The sequence below is a fragment of the Lingula anatina genome, chromosome 3, assembly GCF_051362555.1.
Source record: "Lingula anatina isolate TDL-2025a chromosome 3, LinAna3.0, whole genome shotgun sequence".
NCBI lineage: Eukaryota > Metazoa > Brachiopoda > Lingulata > Lingulida > Lingulidae > Lingula > Lingula anatina.
In genome coordinates this window covers 19564610-19584102 of record NC_141769.1, presented here as the reverse complement: position 1 = coordinate 19584102, position 19493 = coordinate 19564610, and the positions used below count along the sequence as shown (strand labels likewise).

Genomic DNA, 19493 nt, shown 5'->3' with positions numbered 1-19493 from the left:
ATAGCATAAAAACAGTTGTAATTACTCTACAGTCTGCACTTTGTTAATCTTGGATTATCGTTAAGAGTTTATTAACCAATTTGCAGTCTGGGGGATAATACATTTTGTATGATAGATTCAGAAAACTGATTGTTTAAGGGATTAAACATACTCGGCCGATTTCATAAAGGAGGTTTAACTAAACCTAGTTTAAGGCTAAAACCTAGTCTAGCAAAACCTGGTCTAACCCAAGACCTAAATTGCATTTCACTAACAGTGTAGGAAAGCCAAAAACCAGGTTTAGCTAAACCAGTTTTAACTTGTACTTGACCTCCTGTTGAAAGTAACAGGAATACATAGACAAAGAAATCACTGAACTGTGTCAATCAGGTAGGCGTAAATGAACAGATGACACACGCTAGCGTTGAAGCAGATAAGCTGTGTAGCTCATATGAGAAAAAAATTAGAAGTAAAGAGCACGTGAAAATGAGCCGAAAGAGAGCGGAGAATTTTTCTGCTGAAGAGAAGGGATACATCTCAGAACTAATAAAGGAGAAGTCCAACATCATTGAATCAAAGAAAAATGATGTCACATCAAATCAAAGAAAAAATGAGGCGTGGAAAGAAATTCTAACGAGATTAGCAGCACATTTTCCACAAGCCGGGAAAAGAACTGAAAGGCAGGTGAAAGACTTCTGGAAACGAGCGAAAATAAAAGCAAAGAAAGAATTTGCAAATATTAAAAAAGCTGCAAAAAAGACTGGAGGGGGGCCAAAAGAGGTTGAATTAAGTCAAGAAAATCAAGCAGTGATAGATGTGATCGGAGATGATGCTGTGGATAGCCCTCCGCGTAATCCGTACGATGACGACGCACTGCTCGATGTACCGGGAGCTGAGCCAGCTGGCGGAGACGATGTTGATCCGCCGCCAATGGAGGCAAACGATGAACAGCAACATCACACATCTCCACGCCGGAGGAGCCCCGTCCCAGGGACAAGCACACAACGCGACAGACAAGCTTCCCCACGGCGGAGGAGCCTCGTCCCAGGGACAAGCACACAGCGCGACAGACAAGCTTCCCCACGCCAGAACAGCCCCATCCAGGGGACAAGCACACAGCGCGACAGACAAGCTTCCCCACGGCGGAGGAGCCCCGTCCCAGGGACAAGCACACAACGCGACAGACAAGCTTCCCCACGCCAGAACAGCCCCATCCAGGGGACAAGCACACAGCGCGACAGACAAGCTTCCCCGAGGTGGAGGAGCCCCGTCTCAGGGACAAGCACACAACGCGACAGACAAGCTTCCCCACGCCAGAACAGCCCCATCCAGGGGACGAGCACACGGCGCGACAGACAAGCTTCTCGATGTAGGCATTCTCTTCTTAAATATTGATAAGTACTATATTCTTATCTCATATTTAGACCTATGGCAAGCATAGATTCAACAATAGAACGATTCAAGATTTTTAATAACTTTTATGACTATACAGTAACTTTTATAATTCTATATACAAAAACCTTACGTTCAGATGGTTTAGATGGCACTACTCATTTCTTTTTTTACACTTTTACTGAATTTATCAAAATATTCTGTTTCAGCTTCCCAGCGTGTGGATTCGAATTATGATGTACCGACCGAAATCCTCACATTACGACGCAGAGAGCATCACAGGAGAATGGAAATTATGAATATTAAGGAAAGAGTTCTCCTATTGAAAGAAAAGAAACTACAAAGAGAACTGAGTTTGCTGAATTGAAAAACGATTCTCACTCATATATATATATATGTGCGCTTGTCGATTTGTAAATAAAAACTCAAAACAGGTGATATGTCTTGATAGTGTTATTATTGAAGAATAAATTCTGGTTACAGAGTGAGAATCGTTTATATATATATATAAATATATATATATATCCTATTAATAGCTGAATAGTTCCATGTTATTACGCGAAATGGTTCTGAATAAGCAGACGTCTGAATAACAGTCCTCTTTGTCCGTCTTGTGCAACTGGGATGTTGACGCCTTCATCATCACCTTCCTGAGGTATGAAGTCTTCATCCCCACGCATTCGTGATAAATTGTGTAGTATACACACAGAAACGATGACAGCCTGGGCAGTATCTGTTCGACACCTGAGCTGTGAGTCAATGCCGATGCACGGAAAGCGTCTCTTGAGGGCGCCAAATACCCTCTCTATTATGTTTCTTGTGCGTCTGTGGGCAGCGTTGTATCGTGTCTCTGCATCTGTAGCTGGTCGCAGTACAGGGGTCAGCAGATATCTCTCGCATGCATATCCGTTGTCACCCAGGAGTAAACCCCCGATCCTTCCACTCGCAAGGTTTTCAGCCAGTGCACTGTTTCTAAACACTGTGCTATCGTGGCTCGACCCTGGCCAACGAGTTACAACATTTCTTATCATCATAGACGCATCGGACACTGCCTGTACGTTCAAAGAATAAAATCCTTTCCTATTCATGTATCTAGCAGTATTCTGGATACCTCTGGGACACGCAATTCTGACATGTGTCCCATCAATACACCCGATAACCCCAGGGAAGTGCGCCACGCGATAGAACTGTTGTCTGATTCTGTCAGCTTCTTCTGCATCTGGCATCCTAATGTACCTTGGCTTTAGTAATGCTATTGCCTCGCTGACTCTACGCACGATCCTGCTCACAGAAGCCACGCTTATCCCGCTCAGATCACCCGCAGCACGTTGATAGCTACCTGTTGCATAGTATCGCAAACAGGTTAGCACCTGTAGCTCCGGTGAAATGCTGCGATTTCTCAATGTAAAGGGTGCTAATCGATCCTCTATCAGTGCTATGACCTCACGTGCTATTTCTTTAGAAATTCTGAACCTGATTTTGAAATCTTGTTCATCGTAGAAATCAAAATAATTAACCCTTGCTCGAAAAATGCGTCGGCGACGCTCAGGGCGTCTTCTTGCGTCCAAATTGTCAAGTGCTCGAATATCACGCAAGTCTACGTCAGCCATCTTTTTGCCAAGCTACAGAGTTAAACCTGGGTCTGACCAGGTTTATTTTTTGACTTGGTCCGAGTCCATAATCCGGGTATCAAAAACTTAGACCTCAGTTATGAAACACAAACCTGTCTAGACCAGGTTTAGAATGATGTTAAGCCAGGTTTTACTAGACCACTGGTCCAATACTAAAACCTCCTTTATGAAATGCAGGCAATCCCTAAACCTGGTTTAAACTCACTTTAGACCAGGTTTAAATTTAAACCTCCTTTATGAAATCGGCCGACTATGTTTAAGGTGTCCGCTACTAGCATGCCCAGTATTTTAAAGTAATCAGTAAACAAGGAATGACTCTTATAGACTACGAAGGTTTCCTCATATGTCTTATATGAAATTAATCCTAAGATTTTCAGTGTATTTTGCAGTTGCGTGAGTCCTTGTCTTGGTATCTGTACAGGTAATACAAATACAACGTACGGGTTTGAGTTCCTATTAAAAAAGTACGAGCTGAAAACGTTGTTGTAAAAAGTGTTAGTAAAAAGAAACTAAATGTAACTTGCCAAACTCGAAACACCTGTCGCCCAGGACGATCCACTTTCAGACATAGGTCAAAATGACCCTCACCTATTATTGAGGCCCCTTCATGTATATCTAAATCACTGTGTCTGGCACCTAGCACTGTGAAACTGAAAACAACATTCCCTAGCACGAAAGCACTATAAGAGTCTATAAAACAATTAAAATAAAAAAAAAAATATTGACTATTTATTGCTTTTTTGTGATATTTCTATTTCTGTCATAAACGTGTACTTTGTACAATGTACAAAGAATAAGGATGAGGGTTTTCTTCATTCTGTTCACTAATATTACTCTTTAGTCTCTTTCAAAACGTTTGTGCCAGAATAAAAATAAAACAATTAACGCGAAAATGATATAGACACTGGTAAAATATCAAGCGTGTGGTTCAGACTGCTCCAATGTAATGCATATGCTTGAAGCAAATTCAAATGCGAACAAAGTTTTTCTATTGAGTATTGAACATGTTGAAACGTTATTTGAAAAAAAAAAGATATGGTCTCTAACTGGTATAAAATCAAGCGTGTTAAACCTACACGTTTTTCATAAATCGATATATTGTCGAGTTGCTGCTGCAAAAGTGAGTTTAGCTGCCGAAGCGGTATTCTATTCTATATTGGTTCCATGGGATTCGAAAATAGGGCGTTGACGTAGACGCTTGGGGGGTATAGGTGGAAGAGTGGACATGCCCCCTTATTTTTTGCCACTTTGTCAGTCTTGAGCACAGGAAGTGGTGGAGGAGAGGGGGTAATTTATCTCCTACTCCCGTCCTTTTTCTAACTGTCTTTTCAATGGATATTTCCACATATTTTATTCGAATCCTTCGAGTCATGTTTAAAAAAAAAAAAACATCTTACTATGATTGAAATAAAGGGGGAATGATCCCTTCTACGTAATTAAATATATATGTAGTTTTATTAAAATTTCATCTTAGTACGCAAAAATTAAATTGGTACTCTTCTCCAAAATCATAGTCCAAAAACGCAGCTTATAGAAAAATAATGTTTCAGAGGACATGTTTTGTCTTAATCAGTGTTGGCTCATGGCAGATTTTGAACAAACATGTGCGCGCACACACATTTAGAATTTAACTACATCAAAATCGCCTATTATGTAGGCTCCTACGTGATCTAATTATCACTATATACTGATGAAAAACGAATTACAGATAAACACAAAGACGTCTGAAAGGAAATAAAGCCAAATCACGAACTCTCATTCCCTAAGGTGTAGCACGTATATCAAAGCTTCCTTGATTTGACATGCATTGCAAGGGTTGGCCGGTGTGACAGTTTTATAATTATGGGATAGAGCATTGGGTCTAACTAAAAATGCAGGGAGTTCTCGACTTTGAACCAGTAAAAGAGAATGAAAACGGTTTGACAAAGACAATGTATCTGTTTTCCGGTAGATAGCTGACCATCGTATTAATAACATCTCTCACTTTTGAAAAGTTTTACGATTCCTTTGTAGCATGTTTAGTTTAGAACCCCGACATGCTTTGAATTTTTGGCCTGTTTCGTTTACTTGAAATTTTAAGCAAATACTAAAGGGGTATCACCAGTCTAATGCCTAGTGCATGCTCGAACTCGATTAAATGGTTTTTGTATTTAATTAGAAAATGATATGTACATTTGTATAAAATCAAGCTCGTTTCTATCCAGGGCGCATATCCTTGATTAGAGAGCCATATATACATGTAGATGAATTGTTGCCACAGACTAGTGAGCTATTATTGGAAAAAAGTGACTGCAGTCTAATGGATTAAAATAAAAATTAAAATAATAGGAAGCAAATTCCAAATTGTGTTACTTTTGGAATAACAATAAGAGTTGCGTGATTTCATTTATGACCTTTAAGGAAGTCCACATGCTCGTATTTAGATAGCTGTATTCTCAAATATGAAATGGGGGATTGACTTAGCAACATTGTCATTCTTGAGCACAGGAAGTGATGGAGAAGAGGGGGTACAAATATTTCTCCTACTTCTGTCCTTGTTCTAATTGTATTTTGAAGGGATATTTCTGCATATTAAAATTGATTCCTTCCAGTCATGTGAAAAAACCCGTCTCACTATGATTGGCATAAGGGGTGAATGATCCCTTGCAGTTTAATTTAAAATTTCATATTTGGTACACAAAAAAATTATTGGTACTCAAACATCATAGTCCAAAAACGCACCTTATAGAAATAATACTGTTTGAGAGGACACGTTTCGAATTTAACTAGATCAAAATCACCAGTTATACAGGATCCAAAGAGATCTAACTCTCACTAAATTATGATGAAAAAACGAATTACAGATAAACACAAAGACGTCTGAAAGGGAATAAAGCCAAATCACGGACAATCAAACCATAAGGTGTAGCACGTATGCCATGGATTCCGTAATTTGACATGCATTGCAAAGATTGGCCAGTGTGACTGTTTTATTATCATGGGATAGATCTTTGAGTCTTTTATTAAAATAAAAATGCAGACTTTAAACCAATGGAAGAGAATGAAAACGATTACACTAAGATAGAATTTAACTTTTTGAAGAAGATAACTGACCATCATTTTATACACCCCTAACCATTGAAAACATTTTTTTCTTTAGTTAAGTACCCTTATATGCTTTGAAATGATTTTACCTGTTTCTTTTACGTGGACGTTTAAGCAAATACAAAGGAGACTTGTTGCTATGCGTAGAAGAACATAAAAATAAATAAATAAATAAATAAATAAATAAATAAATAAATAAATAGATTAAAAAAAAACATTCTCCTGCTAGTAGAGATCAAACTTGTAAAATAAGTAAAACTTTAGTTAGCTCAGCTTTAGATATTTGGCATGACGAAAACCGGATCAAATTCAGACATTACCAATCTAATGCCTGAAGCATATTCAAATTCGAAAAAAGCGTTTTTAAAATGGAAACGTTCTTGAAAATGATATGTACAGTGTGCACTTGTATAAAATCAAGCCACACGTCTAGTAGTAGATAGACATATATACATGTAAATAAGATGTTGCCATTAAAGCTAATAAATGTATACTGATAAAAAAGTGACTGCTGTGTAAAGGAATAAAATAAAATTTTAAATAAAGTCCAAATTGTTTTACTTCTGGAATAATGCACTTTTCGAATTTAACGAGATCAAAATCAACTGTAAGATAGGTTCCTTCGTGATCTAACTACCACCAAAGAATAAGGAAAAACTAATTACTGATAAACACGAAGACATCTGCAAAAAAATAAAGCCAAACCATAAGGTGTAGCACGTATGAAGAAGGGTCTTTGATTTGACAAGCATTGCAAGGATTGGCCAGTGTGACTGTTTTATTATTATGGGATAGATCTTTAGGTCTAAATAAAAATGCTGGGTGTTCACGACTGTGTACCGGTGAAGGAAAATAAAAGCGATTGGACCAAGATAGAATTTAACTATTTTGCTAGTCGAAATCATACTTGTAAAACACGTAAAACCATGGTAATAGCATTAATTGTTTGACATTTGATGAAATCCGTATCAAATAAAGGCAAGTAACTCAGACATCACCAATCAATTACCTGAAGCATATTCAAACTCGAAAAATATTTTTGTATTGAAAAATGAGTGAGACGTCATTGAAAATTGAAAAGTTCACTTGTATAAAATCAAGCGCGTTTTTAGCCACGCATATCTATAAGCAGATAGGCTTACACATGTACACATATATTCATGTAGATGGGTTGTTGCCACAAAAGCTAGTAAATGTATATTTGTAAAAATAACTGCGGTCTAAGGGAATAAAATACAATTTATACTGAAAGGAAACAAAGTCCAAATTGTTTTACCTCTGGAATAAGAATAAGAGTTATTTGATTTCAATTATGACCTTCTCAAGGAAGTCCACAAGCATGTATTAAGGTAGCAATATTTATTTTAAATATCTATATGGGGGGATTGACTTTGCAACTTTGACAGTCTTGAGTGCAGGAAGTGGTGGAAGAGAAGGGGCGCCAATAAATCTACTCCTGTCCTTTTTTAATTGTCTTTTGAATGGATATTTCCACACATGAAATTCGATTCCTTCGAGTCATGTTTAACTATGATTGAACTAAGAGGTGGATGATCCTTGATGTTTAATTTAAGTTTTCATGTTTAGTACGCAAATATTTTATGGGTACTCTTCTCAAACTCTTGATCATAGTCCAAAACTGTAGCTTATAGAAGTAATAATGTTTAAGAGGACATGTTTTATCTAAATCAATGTTGGCTCATGGCAGATTATGAACACACACATACACACACATTTGGAATATAACTAGTTTAAAATCACCTGTAATATAGGCCCCTACGTGATCTAACTATCACTATTAAATGACGAAAACCTAATAAGTGATAAACACAAAGGCATCTGAAAGGAAATAAAGCGACTTCACGAAAAAAAATGGTAAAACCATGATGATTAAATAATTTACATTGCATAATATCCGTATCAAATGAAAGCAGGTAATTCAGACATCACCAATCAATTGCCTGAAGCATATTCAAACTCGAAAAATGTTTTTGTATTGAAAAATTAGTGAAACGTCATTGGAAATGATAAGGACACTTGGATAAAAGGAAGCCCATTTTTGGCCACACATATCTCTTCGAAGATAGGCGTATACATGTACACGTATATTCGTGTAGATGAGTTGTTGCCACAAAAGCTAGTATATGTATATTTGTAAAAATAACTGCAGTCTAAGGGAATAAAATACAATTTAAACTAAAAGGAAGCACAGTCCAAATTGTGTTACTTTTGGAATAACAATAAGATTTGTTTGATTTCAATTATGACCTTGTCAAGGAAGTCCACAAGTATGTATTCAGATAGCAATATTTATTTTAAATTTCTTAAACGGGGGGACTGACTTTGCAACTTTGATAGTCTTGAGCACAGGAAGTGGTGGAGGATAGGGGGCACCAATAAATCTACTCCTGTCCTTCTTTAATTGTCTTTTGAATGGTTTAACGATGATATCCACACATTAAATTCGATTCCTTCGAGTCATGCTTATCTATGATTGAAGTAAGAGGTGAATGATCCTTGAAGTATAATTTAGGCTTTCATGTTAAGTACGCAAATATTTTATTGGTACTCTTCACAAACATCATAGTCCAAAATCACAGCTCATAGAAGTAATTATGTTTAAGAGGACATGTTTTATCTTAATCAATGTTGGCTCATGGCAGATTTTGAACAAACAGACACACACACACACACACACACACACACACACACATTTGGAACTTAACGAGTTCAAAATCACCTGTTATATAGGCCCCTTAGTGATCTAATTATCACTATATAATGACGAAAATCTAGACATATATACATGTAAATTAGATGTTGTCACAAAAGCTTATGAACATATACTGATAAAAAAATGACTGCAGTGTAAGGGAATGAAATAAAAAATTTCGTAAAGTCCAAACTGTCTTACTTCTGGAATGATGCACATTTCGAATCTAACGAGATCAAAATCAACTGTAAGATAGGTTCCTGCGTGATCTAACTACCACCAAAGAATAACGAAAAAGTAATTACTGATAAACACAAAGACACCTGATAAAAATAAAAATAATAAAGCCAAACCATAAGGTGTAACACGTATGCCAAACCGTCATTGATTTGACATGCAAAAAAAAAAACAAAAAAAAAAAAAAAAAAAAAAAAAAAAACGATCAGACGAAGATAGGATTTAACTTGTTTGCTAGTCGAAATCAAACTTGTAAAACATGTAAAACCATGGTAAGAGCATTAGATGTTTGACATTTGATGAAATTCGTATCAAATGAAAGCAGGTAATTAAGACATTACCAAGTGTTTTTATATTGAAAAATCGAAATGAAAATGATTAGTACACTTGTATAAAATCAAGCGCATTTATAGCCACGCATATCTATAAGTAGATAGGTACGCAAATGGTAAATTTGGCACAAACATGCGCCCACACACACACACACACACACACACACACATAAAAATACATTTCGAATTTAACGAGATCAAAGCCGTCTGTTATATATGTAGGCTTCTTCTTGATTTAACTATCAGTAAATAATGATGGAAAAAACTAATTACTGATAAACACAAAGATATATTAAAGGAAATAAAGCCACATCACGAAAAAACAATCCCTAAGGTGTAGCACGTATGCCAAAGCGTCCTTTATTTGACATGCATTGCAAGGATTGGCCAGTGTGACAGTTTTATCATTATGGGATAGATCTTTGAGTCTAAATAAAAATGAAGGGAGTTCTCGACTTTGAACGAGCGGAAGAGAAGTCTTCAAGGGAAAACAACTGGTCCAAGATAGCATTTGCAGCTGAGGGGTCAGTGATCTCCTTTTTAGACAGAAAAACTGTAGCTCCAACACAGGTAAGAGTTCTGAACGATATTTTAGTGGGTTCATTTTCCGATTACTTTTTAAATATATCGAACAGTGGCCCAGCAAGCCTTGCGGGTCCATTTTTGATCTGTGCATACTGCAGAGGTCATTGGAACAGCTGTATATGAATCTGACATACACCGTTTTAGGGGCGAAACAGGCTCCATTCCCTGTTTTTGCTTACACGATTATTAGTCATTTCAATGTGTTGTGACATGAGTGTTGCAAAAATCCAACTTGTGTACCTGCTGTTTTCATGTTGTATGAGAATTTTTGACTCTATTTTTAAGACCCAGTCATGCTTTTCTCATAATACGGCCCAGCAAGCTTTGCGGGTCTATCTCTACATTTGTTGAAATCAGGAATATAAGGGGATTGGTTGTATTAGAACATACGTATGTAGGTTATCCCCGACTCTGCTTCTTCGTTCACATTTTATTCTAGTCATTGATAACTATAAAATGGAATAAAAATTGCTCTTCCACAGATAACCACTTAAAACTGTTAACTATAATACTAATCAACTAGTAAGGTGCAAGCTAGGATGGCATGGCAATTACAGAGAGTTCACTCTTCCAGCTGTTTTCAGCATATGGGAAAAACTGAACCTCCCCCCTTCCTTTGTAAAAAAAAACAAAAAAAAAAAAAAAAAAAACAAAAAAGGGAGTAGGGGTTAGGTCACCCGCTAACAGCATTGTCATGCCGGTACTTATGCAGATTTGTATTGAGAATCCTGCAATAGGCAATGCATCGGCCTCGCCTTTGCAATCAGACAAGCTGAATTGGATGCTATACTGTAGCTTATACTGAATCACTTCTTAGGGTAACTAGTGTTATTGAATATTCGACATAGTGGGGGCCTCTTTGCAACCCCACAAATGAAATTTGTCCAAAATTGTTGGTAAATAATAACTTTTGCTGACTCGTCGCATCATAATTTTTAGGATGATGAGTCTCATTGAATATTTGATATATAATTTTTATCCCTAAGGCCATAACATTTAATACAGGCAACAATTTGCTACATTGTTATTATTGTTAAAACGATTAGGATAGAGGGGTTATATAATAAAAGCGGCCTGGTTTGGCCAAATCACGAACAAACAATATTCCTTGTTACCTACTTTCTTGCTTTGAATGAGACTATAAAAGTTTGTGGTACACTGAGATGGAGGAGACATAAAGATACATGTGCTAACTTAATTCAGAGCGCCCGCACACCCTGAGAAGAACTCATAACATCTATTTTTAAAACAGTTCTGGCTCTTTGTTAGCTAGAGCACATACTTGATCTGAAATCTTAGTTTTTATGCATGGAAAGTTTTTTTTGCAAGGCCGTTAATTTAACATTATATATACTCGAAAACGTAACATGATATCACTTGATCTATTATCATATACTGACGCCATGTAAAGCCTAGATTATATTTGCCACGGGCGTCGTGCAATAAAATTGTTTACGGTTGTTCGTACGATTTTTGACATCGTAAGGGGCTACACCGAGTATGTCTACATTGCATACATTGCTGAAATATCAAGGAGATGCACATCTTCAAGCTCACAGAAATTAAAGAAATATCACTATTATTACGCTTCCTAAAATATCGAATGCGAAATTCGAAAAATAACGACATGATGAATAACAAGAGGATAAGCGGGCGAACACTTTGCAAATGGCCCACGAGAACCCGTTTGCGATGCCCATACGTTGCTCGTAAACTGCCCGTAAATCACTTTTCGTGCTGTGTCTGTTCGGAGGCAGGCAGTGACCGTACGAAATCGTAGGGAATCGTGCGGATCCACCGCCTCAGTAGCCTCTACGATTTTGTCAAGCTGAAACTTTTGACAACTTTTTTAACCGTAAGCCCGCAGGCCGTATCAATACATGTATCGTAGATGGCATTGCGCAGTTTCCGCATGGGCATTGCTCTGTGGACTTGCCATGATCGTGATAATGGTTTAACCTGCTTTTGGTCTCTTTTCCTTCCTTAAGCCTCGGTCACAACCGGCCGTACGGGCTCTTACGGGCTGTTTGCGTCCAAATTTTACTCAGAATCTCACGTCCCACGCAGGTCCTTCTTACGAAATTTCGAGTTTGAAGACAGCCCGTAAGCACGTTCGGAGGATGTTGGACATGTTCAAAAGATTCTACAAATAGCCTGCAAACAGCAAGGCCGCAAGCGAAACTTGCTCCCCTCGCACGGAGTTAGAAAGTGAGACGTGCGTTGTGCAAAACGCACGTCGCAAGCAATGAAGGAGCAAGTGCCCTTTGCGTGTTGTTCTTCATTAAGTTATGAAAAACCTACATTTTTTACTTATTTGAACGTTAACGACAGGTCTATTTCAAAGATTTGGATTACACTGGTATCTGAAATGCACACCCCCTATAATATGCATTTCAAATGTAATCTAGGCTTAAGCCAGATTAAACGCCCATAACAACCTAACTGTACAAATTCATGGTCCTAAAAACATTTGAAAATCAGTTAGACACCTAGCAAATTTAAGAAAAACACTTTTACTTTTGAACATATATAATAGAATTGACTGGATATTAAAATTTAAAAAGCCTCGGTCACAACCGGACGCACGAATTTCAGGATCGTACGTCCCCTGCGATTTTTGGGTGTTGCGGTGGCCGTAGAGGTCGTAGAGTAGAGGAAAGCCTGCCTTGCGAGTCGCAAGGGCCACATGAGATGTCCTTTCAGGCAGGGACGCTAATTGGAAGGAGCGATGGTCGTGGAAATTATACTCATTTCTTGAGTTTGTCTTGCGTCCTGTGTACGTGGCACACACTCACCACTTACGAAGGGAATGCACCGCACGGCGAAAGTAGTGCCCTTTTGCGACAGTTTTGCTTCACACTTGTCTCACACGTTTCTGGTGACGTAATGACGGCGTACGTCAGTTTTGCTTCCTGTTCTCCCCTTCTTTCTTCTTCTCCTCCCTTTTTCTGCTATCTAAGCTTCTTTCTCTTGCCTTTATGAGGAATATTAGAAACTAAATTGAGCAAAAATTTGAACAATTTGAGAATTGTTGTACACAACGTTCATTGTCAACGTTCATTGTAAAGACACGAGCGTGCGTTGTGAGCACTCCTTTTATACACCAGGCGTGGGGGTGACGCACCTGCGACGCATTCCCGGTGTGCTCTCGACTTTGTTCGTTAGTTGTGACGTCGTACGCCTTACTATACACGCAAAGGGAACTTGCTCCTTCATTGCTTGCGAATTGAGTCTTGCACTACGTGCGTCTCTCTTACTAACTCCGTGCGAGGGGAGCAAGTTACGCTTGCGACCTAGCTGTTCGCAGGCTATTCGTAGAATCTTTTGGACATGTCCAACATTGCGAAATTGCGAAAGAAGGCCTTGCCAAACATGTCAAACTTACAACGAGGCGTGACTTATCCGGTGAAGGCTTCTTGTAAGCCGAAAACGCGGATCAGTGGGCGTCTTGGCCTCACCACACAGCGAGAAGAGACCGTAATATTCAGCACAGCTTCCGCTACCTGTATGCCGTAGGCAATGACCGCGACCGTCTCGGTCTTAGCGAACGGCCAGGAGAGACCGCAACACTCTTCCCGACATTCACAATGAAGGTAACCTGGTCACGGTAAATGCTAATCACTCGTTGCTTCTCCCTCCGTCCACTCCTGTTTCTCTCCGTAAAAACGATTCTGGCCTCTCAGAATCGTTATTGAAGAACGAAACTAGTTTCTGGTTGCCAGAATCGTTTTTCAAAAAACGACACTAATTTTTGGGCATCAAAGGGAGACCCCCGGGAGGGGTTCCCCTCCTAACCCTCATCCCCGCCTTCTCCCACCAACCTAAACATCCTGCCCATCTTCCGCAGTGAAAGCTGCTTGTGCGCCGTAGATGCTTATCAGCAGACGTCTCGCGGTGAGGGCTATCTGGTCACGGTAGACGCTTATGTAATCGCCGGTTGCCTCTCCTTCCATCCACTCCTTACCTGTTTATCTATTTATTTATTTATTTATTTTTTTTTTTTGCAAAACAATTCTTGCTTCTCTCACTATCGCTTTTGAAAAGCGACACAATTTTCTGGTGGTTAGAATCGTTTTTCGAAAAACCGACACTAGTTTCTGGTTGACTGAATCGTTTTTGGAAAACGAAACTAGTTTCTGGTTGCCAGGTTCGTTTTTGAAAAACGACATTATTTTCTGTATGCCAGCCTCGTTTATGAAAAACGAAACTAGAACCTAGACACTACCTTCAGCGCTCCAAGTGAAGTTAGCATTTACACACACTGGACAATAGAAGTGTCACCCCTACTGAACCAATACTTTTGGGGAGATAAATGACTGTGGAATGATATGCTCCCAGTATAATTTTATTAACATCAAATTTCACAAAAAGACTAAAAATATAATTCCATGGTACAGCAGTTTTATACTTATTAGTCACATTATAAGTATACCAGGCATTATAACTTTGATTGTTCTGATTCAAGGGGTGACACTGGACACTATAGTTGTCCAGTGTGTGTATGCTTAAGCATCTTTGATCTGGATGCTAGGTGCCAGTTTTTTTTACACAGCGTAAGCCAACCTTATATTAAAGTCAAAAACTCCCAAAATAGTATTTCGTATTTTGTTTTATTTTAACTACGCCCGTGTAACGTTCCGTTGCATTACTGCCCTGCAATACGTGGATGGTATAATTGGGCAAATGAGGAGTTCGCATTTGCAGTCATAATAAGATGACGACATAAAGAAACACAAAATGAGCATTTCAGTAACGGAGAAATTCAGAAACTACATTATTCCATTTTGATTTAGAAAATAAAACGATGATAATTTTATAACAGTGTAAACTATTTCATGACCTACTGTACTTGTCTATAGTTACAGCATGTGATATCATTTAAATTAAGAGAGCGTACATCTTGTAGTTTAAAAAATACTAGAGCCCTAATACATATTATACGAACTTTAAAATGTTGATATTATAAGCTTTCGTCTCTATGTTTATATATATTGTAAAATATGAATAACATAAAATGTGAAGAAGAAATGACTATGGTTACCTATGGATAGTCAAAAAATTGTGAAAGGAAATAAAGAAATCTAACTACTGAGAGCCAAGACTTACCGATATATGTGGTAAGACTTAAATTGAACATATACATATACATGCTCTTACCATATACATGTAAATAGATTTTATATAAGCATTACCAACATTAGCTCACAATTTCCTCATAAAAAAAAACATAAAATTTGCGCTAAGAAGGCTACATGGATACTATATTTATTAATCACTTCATTGTAATATATATATATATATTAGTGTTTTAAAAACCAAGCCACTGCTCGGTTATGGGCCATTCCGTGGTATTTGTGTCCTGGCCATAAAATTTTCAAATGTATAAAAATCAATCAAAAGTTGCATTTTCTGAAAGAAGAGACTTCAGGGGATAAGAATTTGTAAAAGATTTATCTGTATTTTTTGAATACATAATTTTATAGCGCGTTAAACTTGAAAAATGTGAAAATTAGCATTACGGACGGAATTTTTTATTTTTTGCATATAACATTCAAAATAAATTTTGATCAATTCTTTCAATTGAGACGTAAATTACAGCAATTCCTTGAGGTAAACACATAAAAAATCAAGTGAAATCTTTAAAAACATGTTTGATGACAAATTAATTTCACAATAAAAAATCATTATGGACAGAAAATTAGCATTACGGACGGAGAGGCATAGCTACCTGGCTATAACATTTCTACTGAGTGATTTCATGTGGCATACACAAGTTATTGATTTATGAATTTTAAAACTAAAGAAGAACTGTTTCCCTTATAAAGATTAATTAAAAAAAAAGATTATTCAAAAATGTAGGATTTAAAGTCAAAAAGTTCTTTTTCTTACCTGGCAAGACCTGTCAACATCCGTCTCACTTGTCAATTAGTGGCATTTGAATTGCACCTTAAGGATCACTTATGATCATGGCTTCTCCCGGATATGTTCAGTTACTTTCATTGCAATTTGAAGATAAAATGTTCTCTTGATCACTTACATGTCATATACATGTTGCATATACCCGGGAAATGAGCGATTAAGATAATTACTAACCGCAATTAATCAAAGATGACTAGAGGCCAGGCCTTTGGTCTGGTACCATGCCACTTACCTGAAATAATCCTATATCCTGGTTCAGAGATTAACAGTAAACAGTTACTCATTTACTCAGGGACTATATCCTGAAAGAATTCTGCATTAAGGACCATTGGCAATGAGACAGAGAATATGGAAGAGAAAGATGATCTGGCTTCAGGACAATTTATATTAGTTAGTTATGCATCAAATAAATCTCAGAACATTTATTTAGCTCAAATTATATTCATAAATGGTGGTGATATAGAAATAACCTTTCTCCGATAAAGGACAAGTAAAAAAAAACATTTGCCTTTCCTTCTCAAGAAGACAGCGTGGATTTCCAGTGACCAAATTATCAAACTTGTACCATTTCCTGTGATGGACCAACACCAGAAATACAAATTCTCTGTCTTAATGTGTCAGAATAAAAACAAACTGTTAAAAATTTAGCATGGAAAAAAAAAAGACTTTTAAAATGTAGCTATTCAGAATTTTAAACAATGACAATATCAGAACGCAAGGAATCTCTTATTCCTGAAAGTGTAGACTGAAGTTGATTTTTGTGATTTGAAATAGCTCACAAAAATATTTGTGTTGACATCAAAAATAACTTCCTATTATGTATGTATTTAGTAAATAGTTAACTTGCATCATAAATAAATGATTAATTGTTCCCTTTTAATGGCTTCTGTGTAAGTTTTGCAACGTGGACAAATTTTCCGTCCATAATCTGACATGATTTTTGTAAACTTCAAAATTTCATAAAAAAAAGAAAAAAATAATAATAACCTCTTACATTTCTAGTAATTAGAATAATGGAATTGTCATGTCAATGCATTTTTATCTTTAAAAAGCCACAAACAAAGCAGAGTTTTGAATTGAAGTTCATTAATAAAAATGCTTGTCCATTTTTTTTCTGTCCGTAATGGTTATCAATAACCAATATTTCTCAACAAACTAATAGATGTTATTTCATGTTTTTTTTTGGTCACAAGTTTAGGCTTGCACTTATCAATATTCCTGCCAAATTTGAACGATGCAGGTATTATAGTTTTTTAAGAATTTATTTTTAAAGTGTCAAAATTCTGTCCGTAATGCAAAACGAATACCACGGAATGCCCCTTATACAGACAGAAGCTTTGTTGAAGAAACAAACAAATGACAACCCACATTTCTACATTAACTACGATAATTGTCATCAAACTCCTACCAAACCATAGTGGAAAATGAGCTACGACCGACATACACCACCTACCTGGCAGGCGTTAATTTGCGACTAAGTAAAGCCTGGCGTAAACACTTTTCCAGTTTGGTGCAGCTGGTTTTTCTCAGGCGTAGCGTTTTGCGCTGGATTTACGCCGGCGCAACTGCTACGTCTAACTTACGATCGGTTGGTGCAGCCGGCCCTGGTGTGTAAGAAGTGCTTTGGATATTTTCAGACTATCCAAAGATGTCTGCCATTTGCATCAGGAATGCCTGTAAATCTCCATGCAATAGTATTCCAATGGCACACTGCAACCATCTTGGTTTTCTCCAAAATTTCAAGGATAGAAACTTTTTAAATACCGGATTTATATATAAGGGTAATAAGGATGTGAAAAACAATGAGAAACAAAATTAAGTTACATTAATAATGGATGTTATGTATCTCTGACAGTGATTGAAACCCATGTACTAGTCTTTCTATTAGAAATGGTGGCCATCTAGGATTTTTCCAAAATATCCAAGGTTAGATATCTATAACAGAACTAATTATGTTGTGAATAACACTGAGAAACACATTCTTCACCCGATTCTATGTTTCTCCGGTAGCAGCTGAAATCTGATTTACAATGATTCCTATCACTAATAAGAGCGATCTTTCATTTTCGCATAGTACTCAAGGATACACACTTGTTACACATCAGATATAAATAATAGGGATAATATGGTTGTGAAACACATGGCAAAATAAAATAACCTTTACGTCATTTCATGATTGACAACATCTTTTGGTAGTAGTTGAAACCTACGTATTCCTCTGTCGAATAGCCATCATCTTGGATTTTATGCAAATATCTAATGATACAAACTTGGTCCACATAGAATATGTATTATACGGGTAATAAAGGTGTGGAAAATAATTATTTAATCAAAACGTATTTTAAAATGTGCAATATATGTGGAACATACGTAGTTGAAAGCTATCAATTCCCATGGATTTTCTCAATATGTCCAAGGTTACACAAGTATTGCCTGCCAGATTAGTAAAATAGAATAAAAAACGGCAAAAAGGGCCTTATGGCCCTGTAGATAATCAGTGTATACATGTATATGTATTTGCAAATATTCATTAGTCAATTATTATCACTGATCCCAGAAACGTCGCCACCACGTTTCATTAATAAAATTTACATATTATTGGATCTCAAGCGTCTTCCGCTGTTTGAGCTAGATCTATGAGCTAATTTCAAATTGGGGTTAGGAATTTTAGAACCTTCAAAGTATTGGTACGCGTACCCAAAATAACCGACAAGTAACGAAAAAATTAAGAAAGCTATAATACTGAATAAACCACCAAGACCCCGATGTTTTTCTGCTGATTACTTTCGGGATAATACAGAAACGAACTTTATCCAAATGTTTTAAGAAGGTATTTTAAAGTAAAAATGATATTTGTTTTAGTTGTTTGGTGTTTAAAGTAAACCAGTGTATTAATGTTCTATCTCCATTTTAAGAAATACATTCTTAAATACTTACTCACACTGTCAGCTAATACAGGAATGGATAAGTCCAGCTGTGAAATGGATTAACAGAAGTGAGCAACGTTAAGGAGTACTTCGCGGCCATCTATACGTACTTAAATGCTATGTGAATTTTTACTAATCTATTTCATATTTTATTGTCTCACTAAAGGTCAGCGCTATAAGCAAGTGCACGATGATACATGGGGCCCCAACAGCAATAGTGTTGCACTCACTTTTCCTGGCTTCTGTGATCTGCCAACAAGAAGGCAGTAGGTGTCGCGACAATCTGTGCAGTGACCCAGCGCCGGCGGCAACTACCAGAGCTATTTTGACACGTGAAGCCATTTTGAGCGATATTTCCACGGTCTCCAACCAGAGTCCTGAAACTAGCGCCGTTCCCCTCGAAAATGTGACTGCCACGGCACCGAATTATTGGAGTCAAGTAATTCCAGGTGAAAAGTTTTGTATCTACGATGGGAACACTCTAGACTCTGTTGTTGATATAGCATGCTACTGTGATGGGTATTGTAACATCTTTGGTGACTGTTGTTCCGCCGTAAACATTACCTGCAACCACACAGAGGAGATTGATTCCAAATTTTCATCATCGTCATCCAATACAATAATATTAGACCCTGATGGCGTCACCTGTGCATCGCAGATGACAAAAGACACGGTTAGTCCTTGGGGAGAACCT

The 19493-nt window shown here is 37.3% G+C and overlaps 1 protein-coding gene across 1 annotated transcript; it reads left to right on the top strand.

The window, feature by feature from the left end:
- The first annotated feature begins 151 nt into the window (after positions 1–151).
- On the top strand, positions 152–1806 carry LOC147763036 (uncharacterized). Its single transcript, XM_087009569.1, has 2 exons — positions 152–1348; positions 1581–1806. Exons 1-2 carry the CDS (start codon positions 388–390, stop codon positions 1736–1738), a joined length of 1119 nt encoding a protein of 372 aa, XP_086865695.1. The 5' UTR covers positions 152–387; the 3' UTR covers positions 1739–1806.
- Positions 1807–19493: the final 17687 nt, after the last annotated feature.

Coding starts and splice junctions, on each gene's coding strand:
- LOC147763036 (XM_087009569.1), top strand. CDS start 388: ATGACACACGCTAGCGTTGAAGCAGATAAGCTGTGTAGCTCATATGAG. Junction 1,349..1,580: donor CGACAGACAAGCTTCTCGAT/GTAGGCATTCTC, acceptor ATTCTGTTTCAG/CTTCCCAGCGTGTGGATTCG.